This window comes from Solea senegalensis, linkage group LG11 (genome assembly GCF_019176455.1).
Source record: "Solea senegalensis isolate Sse05_10M linkage group LG11, IFAPA_SoseM_1, whole genome shotgun sequence".
Taxonomy (NCBI): domain Eukaryota; kingdom Metazoa; phylum Chordata; class Actinopteri; order Pleuronectiformes; family Soleidae; genus Solea; species Solea senegalensis.
In genome coordinates, this window is record NC_058031.1 from 12513084 (window position 1) to 12528509 (window position 15426).

The following is a 15426-nucleotide window of genomic DNA, read 5'->3' on the forward strand; positions in this document are numbered from 1 at the left end:
TTATGCTGACAGAAATGCCAAAGGGAGACTGAGTTTGGGGTGAGTTGGATGCCATGCTATCTGCCGTTTATGTTATATACGTGGGTTCTGACCTGTAAGCACTGCGACTGCCTTCGGCTGCACAGGCTCAGACTCTTATATTGGCTCAGACTTAATTTCTTGCCTCTGAAGTGGTCAAAATATAAATATAAATGCTGCCAAGCAGGAAAGACGTCGTCTCTAATATCTCGTGTAAGAAAGATCAAGTGCTGCTTCTGAGTCTGGAGGCTTTTAGATGCTGAAGATCATCCTGCATTCCAGCAAAGTAAAAAAATAAATAATGCAGTGATTTCTCACAGGAGTTGTAGTGGCTATTACAAAAGGCTTACTCCACAAGGCTACTAGCTAATGTGTTTGTTCAGAATGTAAACAAAGAGGTGAGTCCTCTGATAGGAGGGAATCTGCCTCTAATCTGTGTATGTCGGTGTGTCTGCACAGAGGACGACATGGTGGACCAGATGCTTGGTTGCTAGGCGGAGCTGTCACCAAAGTTCTTCACAGAGTGGTGACTGTGGAACAACAACACGGACATGTACATACACTTACAGACACACAAATATGTGGGCAGGTTGCGCTCATGAAACCCCATTTGCTGTTGATCTATTCTTCATTTTCCCTCCTGTAGTCAGTCAGATAGTCAGATAGCCAGTTGCTGTCTCCACTGTTGTGTGGAATACTTTTTGTATCAAGGGTCCAATGAAAACATGATTATCCAGTAGCCGGGTTACAGTTAGTTGCCAGAGACAGTCTTGATCTTGAAGAGTGGCTGACAGCTGCCATACGTGCTGAAAGGCCAGGAGGATTTCACTGACATTTGGGCGTCACACTGACCACACGTCAAGCCAAGGAGGCAGGCGGTGGTGAGTTATGTTTGTGAGTCCAGCATTGTATATTTGCTTTATGTGTGTTCCTGATGGCATCCAGAACATACGCTCGTCTAATGTACCACATGATTCGTGTGAATCATGAAGACAAACCCGGGGTGTGACTATAGCCTGTCAGAAGGATCTTAAGGAGCTGCTTTGGCAAAGCCTGCAGATCAAGGCAGAGAGAGCTGTGGGCAGAAAGAGGGTTGAAGGGGGAGGACAGCTAAAATAAAAATGATCTCCCAGATGAGGAAGTGACTGCAAAGAGATATGGAGCTGTATGGCAAAGCCTCTACAGAGGGTTTCTTCTCCACTCCAGTGGAGATCAACTGCCAAGCTGCTGAAAGTCAGCTTGATCTTCTGGAAGGAGAGAGGGAAAGGGATGAAGGGAAGATGAATGATGTGTGGTTCCTAGCCAAGGAACTACAAGACAAGGAAGGTGATATAAACTGTTGGACTGAGAACAGAAAGTATATAAAAGAAAGCTGCACCACTAAAGGTCCAAACTAAAGAAATGCTTTCCAGCCTGACTATCATTTTGAGGGAAAGGTTGCAAATGTTACGGCATAGCTACATCTGTAGCTCCAGATGCGACAGAAGAGAGAGAGAAAAGCCAGAGGAAGTTAATAGTGAGTGATAATAATAGAAATAGACTGCGGGCCAATAGAATGAGGGTGAGTGAAAATGGGGGAGAAAGCAGTCAAGGATAGAGGAAGAGGAAGGATGCATATCAGCCAAATCGTCCTGCAGCACCTGTGACGCCGGTCGATGCAGCGCCAACAGAGCCTGTGATGTCATTAATGCAGCACGCCTCCAAGGTTACTCTGCATACGACCGCCATCCACCACCATCACACCACCAAGCAACGCAGGGACAGTTGGACACAAATCCTCCTTATCCTCTCCTATCCTTCCCCTTCATGCTTCCTTTCTCCCACTTTCCCAAGATGCACTGGGGCAGTCAGAACCAGACACTAATCCATGCCCTTGACAAATGCATCTTATAATAAGTAGTGGCAGGCAATTTTGGGCATTTCCACAGTGTAAATAATGCAGCATGAGCGGGGGGCAGAAAGAGAGGGGATGGTTGGTGTGAGAGAGAGGCACAGAAGAGAAAGATCAACTGGGATGAATGAGCGATGGCAACATTATGTGTGAAATGAAGAGAGCACAGAGTGGGAACAAGAGGGCAGAGCTAAATCCTTTGAAGACAAATACATTGGTAATGACATTTTCATGGTAGCCCACATCAGTGTCTTTGACCTAAACCACCACATCGAGTCACAGATGGCAGATAAAGACAGAGAAATGTCAAGATCAAGGGCAAAGCATAAACTGGCAAAATGAGCTTTGAGAATCAGAGTTTAATATCATGTAAAAGAGACGGAAGTAAATCTCTGGCAATATGGAGTCCACTTTTTCTCCTGCCATGCTTTGTAGGACATCTCAAACTACACACAGAAATGCTCCACTTGCATGAGACCATACAGTATTGTGATTATTGTTGTTTTATATAAGGCAACATATAATAGGAAAAACAATAGATTCTGTTCCGTATGGGTCTTGATACATTCACTGATGATACATTCATTTCCCCCCTAGTAGCTGTTATTCTTTAAAGCATTTTTACTGTGAAGAAAAATAAATTCTATCTGGATTTACTGCATATCCAACACGACAGGCATACACGTCTCTGTCTAACTGAAGAGACACTACAGAGAACTGTGTAAAGAGCAAACTCAAGATCACAGCCCTGCAGCTGCCTGACCACATGGAAACCATGATTGTAGACCTGACGAGTATTTATAGCACCGGTCCACTCCTTAATGTTATGTATTGTGGATGAACGTACGCCCTAGACCTGGAGTCTTCACCACTGTCATCATCGGCCAAAGTATACACTGCATACATGACATTTAGCACTGACATTGTCATGTGTCTATCATGAATGTCTACAGCAAGAAACTGAGAATGAGTTAGCATTCCTACACGTAAAATGCATCCACGTTTCCTTTGCTTTCATTAATGTGTCATCAGTCATGAATGTGAGTTGCCCAGGGGCAAAGTTATTAAATTCCCTCCCTGAGTTCTAATAAAGTGCACCATATGGACATACAGATAAAACTGCTGCGAGTATTAATTGAATTATGCAAACGCTTTACAAAAACAACTTGGCACAGTCGATACTTTGGATATTGTTACTTCATGATAAGATTATGTGAAATCTATGGTCCAAATTCTCAAGATCTTAATCTGGCTTTGGCCATGTAGATGAGCAAGAGAAAATCTCTTGTGGGGTAATATGGGGGAAATAAAAATCCAGTGTCTCTCTTTGCCTCTGCAGCAAGTCTTGAAGCTTTGTGCCCCAGAGATTATTGCTCCTGCTCCACGCTGTTGTAATACAAATACATTCCAGTTGGGTCACAACTGCCAAAGCACATTGTCTTTGTCTGCGCCTGCTAGCAGGGGAGCAAATAGCAACACATTGATGAGAAAAATGTGCGTGATTGTGGTGTATGAGGAGCAACTTGCATCATATTTAATGCTGCAACAGAAAGTGAGACATCATGAAGCATGAAGCGTGGGAATGCTGTGTACATGGTGGGCTCATGTTGTGTCTCTACCTCTGAGTTGAAGCGGATTTGGCAGACGTTACAAGAGATGACTGGCCGCTTGGTTTTGACCAGAGGAACTCCGAAGGTGTGGTTGATGACTGCCTTCTGCACCGGGTCCATCTGACAGAAAAATGACAGAAAGAGAAAGAATGAAGCGAGAAGAGAATTCATCCTTGAGCTATAATGCGTACTCCACAGATACTACAACCCAGTGTGTTGTAACAATATCAGGGTCATGATGCTCTGCACACTCATTCTGATGGAAGAGTGTGAAGAAAAAAGGACCATGCAGTATATTGATGACATAAAGTGCTGGATGAAGAGGAGCACTTAATGAGAGAATGTTTCAGATCTCCATCCAGAGTTCACTGAGTGTTTATGGTCAGCAAATAGTCAACACTGTTGACAGTATGTTGCTACGACGGAAACACCTGTTACAGCTCACCGAAGCTCAGACTGATGATCCTGCTTCATACTGTTCCTGTGCTAATTGTTTCAGCTCGGACGTCCATGATGCGTGGTATTAAACACCTTGTGTAATGTGTAAATTTAACCGACTTTCTTTAGCATGAGTCAGTGGCTAAGCCTCCGACTTAAGGCCTTGCCTGTACTAATCTAAGAGGGCTTCGCTCCAGTTATTTATCTGTGTTTGAAGCTGACTTTAACCAGCAAACATTGTTAAAACACCTTGGCATTAGTATGGAGTCATTTGCTGTTTTGGATTTCCACCACAGACAACTGTCTGGCTGTGTCTGTAGATAGCGCAAGGATAGTTTAGAAGCTGATGTTGTACGGTATGGGTGTGCAAAAGGAATGTAAATAAACAAAATTCCACTCCTTGAAAAACAATCGGGATATAAGTGTTTTCTTTGTTTTTTTTTGGCTGATTACCAAGCTTATGCTACTTTACACCCAGAGTATATAGTCTCCTGCAATAGTTAACTAGCTCAAGACTCAGTCTGAGGAGTGACGAAGAGTAGAAAAAAACCCTGAAACGTTATTCTTAACCTCAACAATATGAGTTTCTGCACCGCGCTTGTTACTCGGCAACTCTTGAGAAACAGTGTAAACAGTAAAAGAGAGAAGTGGGGAGGAGGCTCAAGACATTTAGCAGGGTCACAGGACAGTACAGAAACACACCATCTGGAGGAGCACATGAGGGGGAGAGGAAGATGAACTGGGACATAAAGAAAGAAGAAAAAATGAGGCATGAGGTTGAGAAAGAGTATGAGAGAGAGAGAGAGAGAGAGAGAGAGAGGGGCCCATACTGGAAATCCTCACATCACACATTCTTATCTCATTTGGCCCTGTTTACTACACTCCTCATTCCATGTGAACAGTCTAAAGTAAATGCTCTGTTGATGGAGGAGTGGAGGACAGATACATGGAGCAATGTGGTGGTTGCTAACTGCAGGGGCAGCTCAATTGTACAAGTAAAGAATAAAGAATATGACACCAGACTATAATAGAAAATATCAATAATCATCTTGGCATCTTCTTTCAACCTATGCCAAATATCGCTTCAGCTCCTTGTTCCTGTGACCCCCTCGTCACATTGCAAGGGAGAAATTCTCCAGAAAGGCCGGGGTGGAGTAACTGAGCATGTGATTCATGGGCATCTCCCCAGTCAGTTAGTCCTACGCTCAGGGTGGGGTGCGGGTCAGCGATGAACCATCCAGTCGTTTCAGCTGTTAAAGCCTCTCTGCAGCTGCCAGCAAGCCTTTTTGCATGGCTGCTCATACGGCCTCTGACTTGAGAGCTCTCCAAAACATGTCCTCATGAAATAGGAGTGGAGCTCTATGATGTAATTGAACAGGAAGTTTCCAAAATGTAGTCATTTGCTTTTTAGTGTTTTTGAGAAAAATCAGTATTCCTATTTAAAATGACCTGTATTTTTTCCCGCGTTAATCCGTTCAGTGCATAATATAAATGTTTATTTATCTTGATTGACTTGATTTAATGTCAGTTAGAACATGGGGCTGTTCGACTCTGGTGAGAGCAAAAGCAGATGTAAATAAATAACTTTTAGCTTGGTGTCGTTTAAACAACAGTAAAGTATTTTGTGGAGAAAGAGCTAAAATAGGATCCAGGCATTTCCTGGCACGACATTGATTTGCATTTAAACTCACTGACATCCTCTTTTGTGGTGTTTCTTTTTCTTTATCACTCACATTGTCTGAGCTCTTTCTCATCTCCATAATTGTTTTGTTTTTTTCCACTCCTCCTCTAGTGTGTTTGACAGAAACTCTATTATAAACAGGGTGTTTTGGAATTGTTGAATTCCATCACAGGGGAACATGTAACCCTTGGGGGGGGGGGCACAGTGAAGTCTGCCAGATAAAAAACACCCTTTAAGTTCCACACCATGTCTGAGAAAACAAACCAAACCAGCAAAAGGCGCCACATATTTCTGTACTCACCTTCTTCTCCTCTGTGTCTGTAAAGGCTTGGAGCTGCATTGGTCCAGTGTTTGAGTTACTGGCCAAAGTGGTTTTGTTGGTCTCAGCATGTGCGAGACTGGGAGCATGTGCTGCACCTTCCTCACTCATTCAGACTCCTAGTTAGATGTCAGCAACTAGTTGACTCAAAACTCAAATAAACTACAAGAGACAAAAAATAGGACTTGTGCCTAGTGATGCCTCTCTGGCTTACTGTTCCTTTTTCTTTTTGGACCGCGCTCTTTCTCTTTTTGTTCTAGATTCTAAAATGCTAAAAGAAAGTGTCTATAAGGATGCTCTGAAAATCTGTCTCTAACCCTGTGTCTTTTCAGTGAAATAATATCTAACAAGTGTCCTTTTTGTTCAGGGTCTTATTCCTCTCATCTCAGCTGCTTTCTCTGTGGCTCATGCTTCCCTGTAGTGCATTTCCCCTCTCTGTGTTTTCCAGTTTTCTCCTCCCCTTCTCTCTCGCTCCCTCTCTCTCTCTCCCTCTCCCTCCTTCATGCATGCTCACTCTGCCCAGATGCAGCCAGGATTGTATGTCCAACTAAACTTTTCCCCTCTTTCCCAAGTTCACATCAATTAACAAATGTCAACATTAACCAGGAGCTTTCGTCTCTGCCCATCACGACCCCCAATCGCACATAATACACACAATACTCGCTGGTTTCTACAGCGGTTTTAAGACATCCATGGTGTGTGATGTATTTAACTAGTAAGCATCATTACACACAAGCCGCAGAAGAACTGAAAACACTTACTAAGTCTTACTATGTTTGACAGATCGGCCTGAGTCAGAAACAACAAGTGTGATGACACATCTGACAATGAAAGTGTTATATAAGAGGAGCTGCACTACTGGGGAGCCAGATGTTTAGGAGAATGTAACAGAGGAGAACTAACAGCAGCTCTGATTTAACAAGTCTTGCACATGGCTCTGCACGAAGAGACACCTTCATCAGAAATTCCTGACTATGCAGTGAGTTAAGGTCCACATCAGGGGCAAGCAGTTCAGCTATGAGCTGCGTTAGTGTGCATCTATATCAGGACTAGCTTCTGCAGATAAATAATTCAGCCTCGTCACTATCTAGAGGCATATTGAGAGAGACATGCAGGTAGAGGACAAATCACATTAGAGGACCATTAAAGCTGTGTATGATTTAGGGAGAGGCCATTCCTCTGCTGTGAGTCTCATTAAGGCTGTACAAACTCAGCACAGATCACTTATTAACAAAGATATAATAACTAGCTGCCAGCATAGTGCAGGGACATTTCTCATTGTTATTGCTGCTATTATACTGTGCCTTCAATGCAATATTGTGAATATCCATATTTATCACATTGTGCTGGTGGAGGCAGACACAGCGGAGCATCAAACTTACATCTTTAATGTGAAATAGTTTGCCCTCCGTTCACACAGCTCTGTGCAGAAATCTGGTTGTTTAAACATTCTTTTTAGCCTTAAAGCCCAGCAAGCCATACAATACTGTCAGTGATGTAAACAGAGGTGCAAACACTCGCTCGTTTAGTCTCTGTCTTCTGGTATGAATGTACTTAACTAAACAAGACTGGATTAAACAGAAGAAGAATCTGGGGAAGCTGGGGGTCGAACATCAAGACAGAGGCTTCATGAGTTGTAGCTTTTATTTTTGCATGTTGCAGCTCAGCACTGTATACTGTACAAGCCACAGATTAAACAGCTTCACTCAGACACTTCCACGTCAAATACCAGCCGATAATGGTGCGTATCAGTCAGTCTCTCCACCGTTGTTTGATTAAATGCAATGCAGTAAAAGCACCTTGAGCTCTGTCCATTTGTAAGTGTCAGTATGCAGTGGAGCTATAAGGTCATAATGTCCTCCAAGCCTCTCCTATGGCCCCATCTCCTGGTCACAGGGCTGTAAAGCAGCTCATAACACTCACAGCTTCCCTGTGCATGCTCAGATGCAGTTAATGTTTGGAAGATGACGACTGACAACAGAGGGGTCTCAGAGGGATGAGGACTCAGTGGGAACAAAATGAAGCAAGTGCAAGCGAGAATGATTGCAGGGTGACGCTTGAAAGATGCAAGAGAGGAAACTGAGTGCCTGCATAATTTTAGCATCTCTATTAATCCGTGTCTGCTGGGTGCACTGCAGTTTAAACATCAGTGCTTCCACTTGCGTCATGGCCCATGCTGAGCAATTAAAGTAACTGTATCGTTACAACGTGTTAAACAGTGGATTCCCGTAACTACCCCTGTAGTACCTCACATGGTCAAAGTACATGCCACATATTTCCAATTAGTGCCAGGAGATTGCTGCGTGCTGCGTTGTGCCTCTGCAACCTGCAGCCAAATGTACCAGGCTGTCACTGACACTGAGAATGCGGTGCAACTGTGATGCAGCACACGCGTCTCCGCACTTCGCCGCATGTACATGCTAAGTTCACTCGTTTTACATATTGCTGACAAGAGATGTGTTGACATTCCCTAATGGAGTCTGCAGGGAGGGAGCACATTATGCTGTACTGGTAAAATGCCAAATGTCTGCAATCTAATTTAAATTATAAAATGTTAGTCAAAGCCTGGGAAGCAGGAAGATACCGCTCCATTAAAATAAATACCACATCAAAGAAGCTGTGGTATTTGAAGTAGCATAGCTATAAGGATGGCCGTGGAACTTCTCTTTAATTATAAGGTCTTTGATTTAAGGAATAGGAGAAGTGTGTACACAAGACATAATATACTTGTAGAAACATCCTGCGTTATTGAATGAATTTTTAATGTGGGTATCGCAGCTATTCAACTGTTATAAGGCTTAATAACATGAATTACGGACTCTACAATGACAACCTGTAAAGGTCCTGTATGCAATGCAAGTCTGACAGTTGTAAAAAGAGGCTTCCAGAGTAAAAGAAAAGAGAAAAAAGACTGCAGTGTGCGTGGGCTTGTTTGTGTCTGCATCAACTCTCACCGTGCTGAAGTTGTGGAAGAGGCTCAGGCTGTGTGGAGGAGGTGGGGTCTCCATGGGGAACTGCAGGAAGGGCTTCATATCCAGGTGGGGCTGGATCATTGTGGGCGTCCGCAGGAACGTCGGCACCGCTCCCCCGACCCGGTTTATGCCTCCTACATATACACACACACACACACAAGAAGACAAACAGATTAATATATATACACATAACAAACTGTGTGGACAAAGCAAAGTTCTGTGGCACCACAGTGGAGCACAGACACTGTGATGAAAAAGCAGGATTTGGGTTAAGTTAAGTTTGCTCCAGTGATTCCTGTGTGTGGACAGACCCTCCGGTTTTGGTGGAGAGGTTTTGGTTAAGTTGAAGACTGCGGCACCAAAGTGTCGTGGCAAATGCTAGCATGGTCTTTGTGAAGTTTTCATCACCGAAGCAGCCTTTCATTATGCTCAGTCATTCACATCAAATGAAGCAGGAATGCCACGGAGAAGAAAAGAATGCCACAGAGACAGCAGGGATTCCTCCACCTGCCTGCCAGTCTCCTGCCCTGAGAGACATCTGCACCTCGATGATAATGAGTTTCATCTCAGCATGTGTTGCTTTATGTCACCCAGACCCGTGAACCACAGTTGGATTACTTAGTTGCATCTAATTATAAAATGAATGAGTCACAGACTCCTTCGTACCTGACACAAACTCCCTGGCTTTGCGTTTGACGGGATAGAAGAACAAAGTGGTTCATGAACTGCAGTGCAAGCATACGCTATATATATATCTGTATATACAGTATATACACACACATATAATCTGCACAAACACCTGTGCATCATGTCAATGTTTAATTCTTCCACAAAAGCATGCAAAGCTGTCATAATGATTCACGGGTGCTCTTCATTGCTCTCATCTCTGCCGTCGCTTCCTCTCCTCCTTATCCCTCCTTGTCTCCTCTTTAACCTCTGTCAGGGATGATAGTGATGGGACCCACACAGCAAAACCCAGTCTCAGCAAGGTCTAAGATTAAGCCTCTTAATATCCACAACTGGATTTCCGCTGCTTTCAAATTCCTCCGAGATTTAGGGCTCTGCCACTCTCCTTTTTGGGGACTGCTGTGAGCTACTTTCGCACCCTGTTTCTTCTCACTGTCCCTCGCTCTTTGTTCCCACCCACATCCACACTCTCACATATTCATTTGGTCATTATTTGACACGCCTGCATTCCTCCAAGCTTTATGCTGACTGAATGTGATAAATGATATGGCTGCAGTGTGGAGAAATGTAGTGGAAGTATAGATGCAGAGTGAAAGTGCTGTCTCAGCTGAGGCCCAGCTGACTTCTGCTGCACATCTGTAGATAAGTATGCATCATTAGCTCACATGTAAGTTCCTGCCACTGAACATCCATCCATTGATTACCATGACACAGGGCCAAGGTTATTATAGTTAATAACAAAATAATGAAATCTAAAATTGAACAAACTTTTTGTTTACTGAATTGTATGTTTATAAAACTAACTAAAATTGTAGCAAAAATATGCTTAGTTGTCTTTTTTGTAAATTCATTTCATATATAATCAGAATTCATAATTTCATATGAACCCAAAAGGGTCATATGAAATGCATTTACTTTTTCTCTGCCGGCAATTTTGAAAGGTTTATTTATTACAACATGATGTGTCTCATGAGGGTTATTTATTAGTATCATTATTATTATTATTTATGTTGTTATGTTCAAATGTGTTTCTAGTCTGTTTTTAGGCTATATTTTTTACCAAATTTCACACAAACTATATTTTTATTATTATATACTGTATTATATTTGATTCAGGGATGGTTGCTCATCTGTCCTAATAAACCTTTAAAATGGCATCTTTTGCTGGGCTTTTATGACACAAATACTTATATAATACATTCTTGAATCTTGCACCTGGCGATTACTCCACATTACAAAAAAACTATTTTTAATATAAAAACTAAAACCAAGCATTTACAAGAAATTAATAAAAAATATCGAACCCACCCACAGGAACATGTAAACCCCATGCAGGACAGGCCATATTCTGACCGGGTCGAGAACCTGGGTCTTTTTGCTGCGAGGCAACATTGCTAACCACTATGCCTATTGAATCTGAAATTCTATCATAACAACCTTTGAAGGACATTGTGTTTTTTTTGGCATGTCGCTCCAAGTCACACACAAATCTGTGAAGTATGCAGAGCCACACATTTCTCAGAGGTACAAACAAGTGTCTCTCCAGTCAAACCTCAGCCAGTCTTCAGCTGAACTCCACCTAACCCATGTTTGTTGTTATGAGGAAGAATGGGAGGTCATATCTCCATGACTGATGCACCACTAACAACATGTCCATGCATTGCCGTGTGTATGTGGCTCTTGTCTAAGCTTGTTTGTGTGTGTGTGTGTGTGCGTGCGTGGGTTTGATTTGAAGCGGTAAGTGACGCACCTGCTGAGGTTAACTGGAGTTGCATAGAAGACTCTTAACCTAAGTCTCTACTGCAGCGGCAAGAACAACTGAAGTCTACAGTGAACAGAGCTGAGGATCAGACAGGAGAGAGAGGAGCAGTCGTCCTTGAAGAAAAGACTGTTTGTGTGTGTGTGTGTGTGTGTGTGCGTGCCTAACTCACTGTGTGGCTGCTTTCTTCTCCCAGTGCATAATTACCCCATTAATTTAAACCTCTCTTCTGGGACCTTCTCACAGTGTAAATCAAACAAATTGCTGTATGGCGTAGCAGTGTGCCTGTGCAACCTGCACACTATTTCCACATATGTGTATTTGTGCAGTGTGTAAGTACATATTTGTATGTGGTCCCGCCACGCTCTGCTCCGCTCACTGACACAATCTTACATTAGAAGCCAGAGCTAATAAAATAAAGCTTTGACACAATAAAACCACACTACACACAATGTGCACAACTCAACACACAGCTGTAACCCCGGTCTTATAATAGCTGCTGCTTCTTTGTTGGGTGAATTAAACAAGCACTTAAGACATTTGGATTCAGGAAATCACCGTGGGCATTTTGTACTGTTTTATGAACTACCTGATTAACTGTTAAAACAATTATGGTCATAATGGCAATCAGTAATGACAAAAACGTTGATCCTGTGAGGACAGAGTGAGAACAAAACACTGTCATTAGCTGTAAAATATGCTGTGTTTCCTCCATCTGTCCTCCTTGCTGGCTTTTGGATCCTGATCTGCCAACAGAGTGACAGACAGGCCAGTCTGGAAGAGCTGAGGACTAAGGACAGGGATTTGGATGCTGTACAACTGTCTGTCATGCCAAGAATCCTACTCGGCTTGCACAACCCATAATCAGAGCTTTTAAACAGCCTAAAGACTTGCCGTTGCAGCCTATGTTTAAATATGCGTGCAAAAGCTCCCACACTTGTCACGTGTGTCGTCGTTGCATTGCAGTTTGCAGAAAGACATGTAGCAGTCAGAAAGGGAAAAACAGGACAACTGCAGTTGGAGGCAGCGAGAGGGAAGAGAAAATGAGAAAAAGAGAAACTGCTGCAGTATGGAGAGAATGTAAAGAGGAAAGAAAAGAGGGTTAAAATTAGAGAGCAGGCAGCGCAGAGATCAAAGGAGGGAGTGACTGATTCTCCTATTTAGAATAATTTGCCAGCCTGCGTGGCCCTGATAAACCTGCTACTGGCCACATCACCGCCTCCACTTCAGATTTACATACACTCTAAAAATGTGTATGTGTACTGTGTACAAATAAAGTACACTGTTTTTATAGTTATTTTGTATGTTTTACGTGTATTATGCCTGCTTCATGATACGTCTTTCCAATAATTACATGAGACAATGTTTTTATGATAGAAAAAAAAAATGTATTCCCAACTCAATAACAATCAATCAAATCATTTTGGTTTAAAAATCATTCATGAGATTATTTTCACATTGATGTCAGGTCATTATGTAAATGCAGGATTGTGTTGCGCTGATTTGTGTCCTTGGCCAAGTACACTTAACCCTATTTTACTCCTGTTGTGTCAGCACCGTGTGAATGGGTATGAAAGATGCCTGATAGTAGATGTGCTGTATATGAACGTGTGAGTGAATGGCTGTCAATGGCAAAACTGTAGCGTGAAGCAGCTTTGAGAAAATACAGCCCATTTAACATTTACCATATTCACTGCAGTCAATTTCAAACTCAGCAAAAGAAGCCGACAGGAAGAAGCTTATGATTTCCCCACCGGCATCACATATGCTGCAAAACAAAAGGCTGTTTGTAAAATCTGGGCCGAGAGAATCTGTTCATGTCTTGAGATTATCTAACGGGCTGCGTAGGTAGTTGACACTCTGTCTTCAGCCTCCTTTCCCATGGGCGTTGGGTGCATTCAGGAGAGAACAATGACAGCAGGGGTGGTTGGCACATGGCACACATGGACAGACACAGATGTGCCAGGGTTGCTGGCAGCAGAGGAAGGTAGAGGGAGGTGGTGAGAGTCACACTGCCAACTCGACACCTGTCCCCCACACGGCTCACAGAGGCAGGGGTGACATCAAAAACACATGCACGGTTTAGTCCTCGCTGTCAAAAGAACTTGATGGTGGAATTTTTCCAACAGGCACGCCGACTCAAAACAGTTGTAAATACAGTACCGAACTGGGATTCATTGATAAAATGACAAGAAAGGCTCTACGGGCCTGAGAAAACCGGACCTTGGCCTGTACAGTATATGTTGTTGACACACAACATAAAACTCAGATCCAATCAGTTCAGAGGATGATGACTCTGTTCCCACTGACAAAGCCAAAACCTGACTATTTAATAACCACTGAAGCTGACAAATGTCCTGACCAAAACGACTGGCTTATTTTTATTAGTACAATATTTGTGGTGAGGAAAAAGCTGTCACGCTTTCGGTGACACATTTCTGCATGGTTACAGTTTCATATGAGTTGCCGTGTGTGTGCTCCGTCTGTCTGTCCCTCTCCATTTCTCTCGCCATCTCTCTCCCTCCTTCTAAATGTGATTCTTGCCTCCTCCATGATCAGCCCAGATTGTATTCTGTGCTGTTTACAGCTGTGCCTGGGACTACAGGAATAGCCAATTCATTTCAGAGGTGGAAGGCAGCGTGATAGAGAGCGGACACAGGGTACAAGAGCGGGGGAGAGAATGAACATTTGGTCCTGTTCCATTCAGTATTCCTGTCCAGTCTGCGGCTCAGCATGACATTGTGCCTCCCGTTTACCTGACTACCAGCGCAATCAACAGGATAACCGGCCTGGACAAAAGCCTTGCTGCACCGTACAGAGAACAATGCCCTAGGCTCCATGTAGCTTTTGAAACTGTGCCTTGCTTTATCATCTGTTTTACTCGAAATAAGAACAGGATTCACAAGATTGACATCATGTTCAATTGAAAAAGAGCTGAAACTAGCAAAAAAACCACAATATATTTTAGAAATGAAGTAAGAATTGGGCTAATTTTCCAAAATACTTCAAAATGGAATTCTCTATGCACTCATCAGTCTCCCCCAGTTGGCAAAGTGCTACTTCTGTCCTATTTAATTTTTAAAAACCCAAAGACCACAACCTTTTTATATGCTGTCTATATCAATACCAGAAAAGGTCACACACACACACACACACACACACAGAGGGAGAGAGTGGGATCCAAGGTACTGAACTGACTTTTTTCCTAAATCAAACTTACACCGCAATTCACGTACTGTACTTCTATACATATAGGATTATTCAGTCAGGCCCATTACAGACAACATTCTTCTGACTCACATGTCTCACTCACTTTATACCTGTGTCCATAGTATGTCTCTTTTTTTTTTACATAGATTTCCCCTTACTGTGACCTCAGGATCATTAAGTGTTTGCTTGTGCAGCTGTATCCTGAGCTGCCTTTCAGCCTGCATGTTCCTCTCACAGACAGCTGTGGCAGCAGCTGTGGCAGCGGCAGCAGCAGCAGCAGCAGCAGCAGCATCATTCCTCCAGAGAGCTGCCTCTACTTCCACTTTTAGGACGTCACAACATCTGACTCACACGTAGCGATGCACTTCATCAGATAAATCCGCAAGGCTCAACTAGAGCTGCGAAGCACTACCTAACAAAAATGTCCCAAACCCCCAAAATGTAAGCAGGTTTGACTGTATCGGACCACTAGGGTGCGCTGCTGAGCCCTTCTGTAAATATCAAAGCAGTAACTTCAAGGACTACATGGAATTAAATCTAACTGTTTTCATCCTATCAAAGTTTATCTTCTGGATCTAGTCTAATCATAGTATGCTAATTTCTAGTTTCCTGTGAAGGTTAATATATGCACACAAGCAAGATGGACGTTGATAAAGATTTGTTTGGTTTGCTTCCTGGAACCGCTGCTGTTACGCTTCGCTCTAATGAGAGTATTATGCAGGTTAAGCTGAAACTTCACTGTGTGCATTCATACTGCATGTAAGGTATGTGTGTGCATGTTGAGTGGAGTAGATGTAGACTTAATGGAGTGAGGACATTTTTGCCTTTTGGTGGTTAAGAC

At 43.0% G+C, this 15426-nt stretch overlaps 2 protein-coding genes across 7 annotated transcripts in view; one reads left to right on the forward strand and one right to left on the reverse strand.

The window, feature by feature from the left end:
- Positions 1 to 15426, forward strand: part of samd11 (sterile alpha motif domain containing 11) — a 1171052-nt gene that overhangs the window by 476285 nt on the left and 679341 nt on the right. The gene's annotated exons all lie outside the window — the stretch shown is intronic.
- znf385a (zinc finger protein 385A) overlaps positions 1 to 15426 on the reverse strand; it is a 46610-nt gene that overhangs the window by 12237 nt on the left and 18947 nt on the right. For 2 of the 3 annotated variants that reach the window (XM_044038106.1, XM_044038108.1), the window contains exons 2-3: positions 8912 to 9063; positions 3529 to 3639 (exon numbers count right to left, since the gene is read on the reverse strand). In XM_044038106.1, the coding sequence (XP_043894041.1) occupies positions 3529 to 3639; positions 8912 to 9063 (263 nt within the window). Of the gene's footprint in view, positions 1 to 3528; positions 3640 to 5939; positions 6746 to 8911; positions 9064 to 15426 lie in introns of those variants that run through there. The other variant, XM_044038107.1, reaches the window with a different exon arrangement.